General features: G+C 42.3%; 1 protein-coding gene across 1 annotated transcript; it reads right to left on the bottom strand.

Annotated features, from left to right (window-relative positions):
- Nucleotides 1-887: 887 nt before the first annotated feature.
- On the bottom strand, nt 888-6,441 carry fgf21 (fibroblast growth factor 21). Its single transcript, XM_072694190.1, has 4 exons — nt 6,306-6,441; nt 4,648-4,725; nt 3,605-3,708; nt 888-1,187 (listed from the first exon to the last, which is right to left on the bottom strand). The coding sequence occupies exons 1-4, from the start codon at nt 6,439-6,441 to the stop codon at nt 888-890; spliced, it is 618 nt and encodes a 205-aa protein (XP_072550291.1).
- Nucleotides 6,442-7,384: the final 943 nt, after the last annotated feature.

Genomic DNA, 7,384 nt, shown 5'->3' with positions numbered 1-7,384 from the left:
GTTTCTGTAGACGTCTTATTATTCGATAAACACACACACACACACACACCCAAACACATACAGTACAGACCAATGTAAACACTGTGAAACAGGATCAGACTACTTTATATAAATAAATAAACACAAAACTATCAAATAATTCAATGGTGCATCAATAAATACATAATAATACATACATAAAGTGTATTTACAAATTTTATATAACAAGAAAATGTGTATTGTGTACACATGTAATGTGTTTTTTTATGTAATATAATGTGTTTGTCTATTTTATGCATAATATAATAATATAATATTTATGCATTATGTTATAATGATTCAATACATAATTAAATAATATTCTAAATTAGGACACACTATGAAAACCTTTGTCTAATGTTGGCAGGAGAACATCTGGACACCTAAAAACCAGGACTTCTGGAACAATGTACTCTGGACAGATGTTGTCCTGTCTGGTCTCTTTCTGATGGTAGATGATGAACCTTGACATCAGCTGTGATGAAATCGATGGGCTACTGTGATGATGTTTTAGGATTGTTGGAGAGTTTAGTGAGTCTTTCCTCATCTTGTGGTTCTGCTCTTGGGCTGAACATGTTAGGATGGTCTGATCTGGTCATGTTGGTCAGCTGTCCCATTTGTAAATGATTTAGTGGACAGTGGCTGATTCTAACTGTTTCCGAGACCCTTCCCATCCTCCTCATCACCTCCATCCCCCAGCAGTGTTAAAATGAAGATCAGCTGTCCGGGTGTTTATATATGTTCTAAATGGCCTAAAAGGTTTTAATGGGGTGTCCTAATTTTGTCACATGCCTGTATTATAAATATACATGAAAACTGGGCTGAATGGGCTGAGGCTTGAAAAGGAGATGAGATGGTCACTGCAGGCCTTATTTCTTCTTCTTTTTGTGCATGGATGGACTGAGGATGGAATGTGAAATCAGGGTGGACCCAAATGGGTCATTCTTTTCAACGTCTATGCTCCGGACACTCAGCTCCTCTGTTTCATCTTCTCCTACAACCACCTGATTGTTCATCACTGGCAGGAAGTGAGAGAGTAAAGGACCTCTCCTCTTCCCTGGCCGTTTGGAATACAGTGAGACAGGAAGGCCGGTGTGTGGGGAGAGGAACAGGGTGTACGAGTCCACCAGCAGCTCTCTGAAGGTGCAGTCTTCATCAGTATAATCCCACTAATGAAGGCAAAGAGAAGAGAAATCAGTGATGGGCTATTCTACCTACACTGCTCGTTAGGTGGGAGCACCAGCTCACCAGCAGAAGGATAAAGACTGTAATGCTGAAGAGCAGAAGGATGAAGATTGTAATGATGAAGAGCAGAAGGATGAAGACTGTAATGATGAAGAGCAGAAGGATGAAGACTGTAATGATGAAGAGCAGAAGGATGAAAAACATGATTATGAGGAGCAGAAGGATAAAGAGCATGATGATGAGGAGCAGATGGATGAAGACTGTAATGATGAAGAGCAGAAGGATGAAAAACATGATTATGAGGAGCAGGAGGATGAAGAGCATGATTTAGAGGAGCAGAAGTATGTAAAACATGATGATGAGCAGAGGAATGAAGAGCATGATGATGAGGAGCAGAAGGATGAAGAGCATGATGATGAGAAGCAGAAGGATGAAGAGCATGATTTAGAGGAGCAGAAGTATGTAAAACATGATGATGAGCAGAAGGATGAAGAGCATGATTATGAGGAGCAGATGGATGAAGAGCATGATTTAGATGAGCAGAAGGATGAAATACATGATGATGAGGAGCAGAAGTATGAAGAGCATGATGATGAGGAGCAGAAGGATGAAGAGCATGATTTAGAGGAGCAGAAGGATGAAAAACATGATTATGAGGAGCAGAAGTATGAAAAGCATGATGATGAGGAGCAGAAGGAGGAAGAGCATGATGATGAGGAGCAGAAGGATGAAATACATGATGATGAGGAGCAGGAGTATGAAGAGCATGATGATGAGGAGCAGATGGATGAAGAGCATGATTTAAATGAGCAGAAGGATGAAATACATGATGATGAGGAGCAGAAGTATGAAGACTGTAATGATGAAGAGCAGAAGGATGAAAAACATGATTATGAGGAGCAGGAGGATGAAGAGCATGATGATGAGGAGCAGAAGTATGAAGAGCATGATGATGAGAAGCAGAAGGATGAAGAGCATGATTTAGAGGAGCAGAAGTATGTAAAACATGATGATGAGCAGAGGAATGAAGAGCATGATGATGAGGAGCAGAAGGATGAAGAGCATGATGATGAGAAGCAGAAGGATGAAGAGCATGATTTAGAGGAGCAGAAGTATGTAAAACATGATAATGAGGAGCAGAAGTATGAAGAGCATGATGATGAGGAGCAGATGGATGAAGAGCATGATTTAGATGAGCAAAAGGATGAAATACATGATGATGAGGAGCAGAAGTATGAAGAGCATGATGATGAGGAGCAGAAGGATGAAGAGCATGATTTAGATGAGCAGAAGGATGAAATACATGATGATGAGGAGCAGAAGTATGAAGAGCATGATGATGAGGAGCAGAAGGATGAAGAGCATGATTTAGAGGAGCAGAAGGATGAAAAACATGATTATGAGGAGCAGAAGTATGAAGAGCATGATGATGAGGAGCAGAAGGATGAAGAGCATGATGATGAGGAGCAGATGGATGAAGAGCATGATTTAGATGAGCAGAAGGATGAAATACATGATGATGAGGAGCAGAAGTATGAAGAGCATGATGATGAGGAGCAGAAGGATGAAGAGCATGATGATGAGGAGCAGAAGGATGAAGAGCATGATTATGAGGAGCAGATGGATGAAGAGCATGATTTAGATGAGCAGAAGGATGAAATACATGATGATGAGGAGCAGAAGTATGAAGAGCATGATGATGAGGAGCAGAAGGATGAAGAGCATGATTTAGATGAGCAGAAGGATGAAATACATGATGATGAGGAGCAGAAGTATGAAGAGCATGATGATGAGGAGCAGAAGGATGAAGAGCATGATTTAGAGGAGCAGAAGGATGAAAAACATGATTATGAGGAGCAGAAGTATGAAGAGCATGATGATGAGGAGCAGAAGGATGAAGAGCATGATGATGAGGAGCAGAAGGATGAAATACATGATGATGAGGAGCGGAAGTATGAAGAGCATGATTTAGATGAGCAGAAGGATGAAATACATGATGATGAGGAGCAGATGGATGAAGACTGTAATGATGAAGAGCAGAAGGATGAAAAACATGATTATGAGGAGCAGGAGGATGAAGAGCATGATTTAGAGGAGCAGAAGTATGTAAAACATGATGATGAGGTGCAGAAGGATGAAGAGCATGATGATGAGGAGCAGATGGATGAAGAGCATGATGATGAGGAGCAGAAGGATGAAGAGCATGATGATGAGGAGCAGATGGATGAAGAGCATGATGATGAGGAGCAGATGGATGAGCAGAGGAATGAAGAGCATGATTATGAGGAGCAGAAGGATGAAGAGCATGATGATGAGGAGCAGAGGAATGAAGAGCATGATGATGAGGAGCAGATGGATGAAGAGCATGATGATGAGGAGCAGACCGATGAAGACTCCTCACCTGTCCTGTGAGATGCCCCTGTGAGTTTACACACAGGAAGAGAGAGGTGGCTACTCCTCGAATGATGGTCCTCCCTGGTCTCACTGATCGCAGCTCCAGCACACCTACAACACACCACAGGTCTGTCAGCGTCTCTTTCTCCTTCAGCATTACGTGAAATGAACATTGAGAGAAACTGAGACATTGGACAGATTCTATACTTTTACCCTACACAGCATTTAAGTAGAAGTGAGACATTTTTCATCACATTTCAACTTTTCTGCCACATTTGTAAAACGTTTGGACATAATTCAAACCGGAGCGGAATAAAGAGAGAAGTGCAGACTCAGAACAGAAAGTGACCTGGATGTAAATGTAGTTTATTCCACACCTAACACTTCACATCCGAGCCAAACTGAAAGTACAGGTGTAGTTCATGACTAATCAGTCTGAACTAATACTATACAAACACTAACATGCATTTACTGTGCCACTACAATTATGAACAGCACAGCACGGCCATTTATGGTCTCTGATAACTCATAAATGAACGACCGTCAATGACAGTGAGAGTTGAGCTGTCATATAACCTGTCGTAAACAAGTTTACTGACCCTGAACGTACTTTACTGCCATACCAGTAAGGGTTTGACTGACTGGAAATAGTCTCACAGCCACTGAGAAACAAACACACGACCTGCGCGCTCGGATTCTTCTGCAGTGCAGCTTTTTAGATTGTAGCGATAGATACCTCTTTGAGTTACATTTGGAAGTTCAATTAAATGCTATCTACATATATAAATAATATTATTTTAATTTATTTGACCTTATCATTATTTGCTTCGTTCTAGTTCGGGTTGCAGGGTGTCCGGAATCTGCCCAGAATCATTGGGCCAAAGGAAGAGTCAGGGCTCCAGTCCACTGCAAGGTTACTATTATAGCTATAATGATTTAAAATTATGAGTCGTGCTATGATAGTGTATCAGACGTAAGTATGAGTAAATAATGTCAGAAAGTGTATGTGTGTGTGTGTGTGTGTGTGTGCAGTGTGATAAAGCCACTCACAGTTAGAGTTTGGAACAGGAGAGGCCTGCACAGAGCCATCAGCTGCAATTTCCATGAAAAGACCTTGTCTTCTGTTTTCTGCAACACACACACAAACACACACACACACACACACACACACACACACACACACACACACACACACACAATAAGAGCAATGTTTTTATTACATCAGAGATCCATAAATGTTCAAATCAACATAGGCGGAGTTTAATCTGAACTAAAACTGAAACATAAATGGTTGTGTTTCCAAGAAGCATCTTATCTTAAGGAGGTTCAAGGTTAAAAGGTCAAGCGAGCATCACACTGAACCTTGTCTCTCTACCAGTTATGATCTTAACACTAGGTTTATGAGAACCTGGACCTGGTTTGTGTGCTGCTGGATGTATCAGTTTTCTATTACTGAGAGAAAATGACACTAGATTACAGCAACATTACCATGAAATATCATCACCTTCATCATTTCCTCCATATCAGTGATATTAGAAGACATGGCAAAACCATCAAACAAACAAACAAACACTGCAGTGGGAGAGAGCGTTAATGAAGAGCATGAGGAAGAACCACTGAGACTGAGGAATGAGGAACTGAGTCCAGCACAGTTGGTGACTTTAGCACATCTACTAAACCTGGCAATTAACAGATAAGCTGAATCAGGTGTGCTTGAGCAGGAGAACTACAAAACTGTGCAGGAATCCAGCTCTCTAGGACTGGAGTTCCCCAACTCTGCCCCATGATAAAGCCCCTAAAAGCATGAAGAAGCACCACGGCAAGGGACCAAGGCTGAAAAGGAGAAAGCATGAAAAAAACAATCAGAGGAACCATGACTATTTACTAAAAGCACAAAGAACCACTGAGGAAGCAACACCCCAAAGGAGAAACTCGCTACGGACACGAGGACGAAGCGCTGACACGGAACCCAGAACCTCTCTAGGAGAATGAAGAAGAATGAAGGAACCAAGAAGGAGAGCTTTCTAAAAGCAGCCAGGTCTCAGATGGACAACCCTATCAGAGCATGAGGAGAAACCACTATATGTCCAAATGTTTGTGGACACCCCTTCTAACGAATGTATTCAGCTACTTTAAGCTGTACCCACTGCTGACACGGATGTGCAAATGCACACATACAGCTTGGCTAGTACCTGTAGAGAAGTACTGCCAATAGAATAGGACTCTCTGGAGCGGATAAACATTATAAACCTATTGGCACCATGCTGCCTAATGCCAGGGGTGGGCTAGTAGAGGGCTATAAAAAACCCCAGCAGCATTGAGCTGTGAAGCAGTGGAAGAACTGTGTTCTCTGGAATGATGGTGGTGGCGCTCCATCCAGTACGTCTGATTTGAAGCTGGAGCTGGGGATAACCCAACATCCTGACCTCACTAACCTCAGTCTCGTCTGCAATCAAATACTCACAGCAATGCTTTACTGAAAATCTAGTAGAAAGCTTTCCTCCCTGGACTGTCGAGACAGTTACTCCAACAAAAGCAGGATCAACTCTTTTTAATACCCTTGCTTTCAGAAGATACAGTGAAAGAGCAGGTGTCCCAATACTTTTGTCTACACAGTGTATCTGTTATTAGTGGGAATGCTCCTGACTCATCCATCACATTCAGACACCAAACAGGATTTGTTTGAATTGTATGAATAGGAGTTTTACCTGTATAGAGCAGACGCTCTCTCACCAGGCCTGAATAGGGTGCCATCACGTTGTCAATGGGCACACAGTCACTGGGATGAAAAGAGAGAAGTGGGAGGAGGAGCCAAGCAAGGTTGGAGGAGGAGCTTGCTAGCATCTTGGATGAATGGAAGAACAGAAAACTTAAAAATAAACAAAACAGACCAAAATCGGTTACGCTGCTGACCGAACTGATAATCCTGAGTGGAGGTTCTCAGTGAAGACCAGTAGCAGACCTGAGACCTGGGCTCTGAACCTGAAGGAGAAGAGAAAAATAAACACCAGCTTCAGAGTCTGCTGCAGGATATGACCTGAAATCACTTTTATACTGTCAGTATGAGTCACGCACCCGTGAGGAAGACAGATAAAAGTTATTCACTGGAAATTTACAGGAACAGGGCTGAGGGCTGGCAAACGAGGTATTGTCACTGGAACCGTGACAGTGGTGGCACTTCCAGAACCTTGGTGACTGTTTAAAGGATTACTGCAGCAGGTTTGAGGTCAGTAGGTTGGAGGACAGAAGGGTTAAATAAGAAAGGCCATAAATAAGGATTAGGTTTGGCAGAACACGTGGATTTTACCAGGGAATTATGACAAGCCACCTACAGGGGGTGCTGTGGGCTAAACAAGCACCTGCAAATAAAGAAATAAAGTTCTTAAGCCCTGTAAACTGTAAAAGCTTGTACGTAGGCCCACACTTCAATTCCTCAAGTCTCATAACTACATAACTGGCATCTTCATTTTTATAGTAGTTATTAAGTAAGTTGTAGCAGTTCCTGCATAATCTTAAATATGATTCATAAGACCTGAATTTCAAGCCTTTAAAGTTATTTAAGGGCAAACATTAAGCCTCTAAAGCCAAATCTACCAAATAATTGCCCCAGTTTGGTTCTGCCAATTAACCCACCCGTTCGTAACCCCCTAGCACTAGCAATGCTCCCGACACTAGGAGGGTAAGGGTACATACAAAGTTGGCAACATCGTTGAGCAGCCGACACGCTTGTAGGAAAGCACCAGGTCCCCAGCTCCACCCAACCAGCTAACAGACGCCTGTGGCGGCC

This window comes from Salminus brasiliensis, chromosome 12 (genome assembly GCF_030463535.1).
Source record: "Salminus brasiliensis chromosome 12, fSalBra1.hap2, whole genome shotgun sequence".
Lineage (NCBI taxonomy): Eukaryota > Metazoa > Chordata > Actinopteri > Characiformes > Bryconidae > Salminus > Salminus brasiliensis.
The sequence above is the reverse complement of the archived record's forward strand: the minus strand, read 5'-3'. Positions and strand labels throughout refer to the sequence as shown.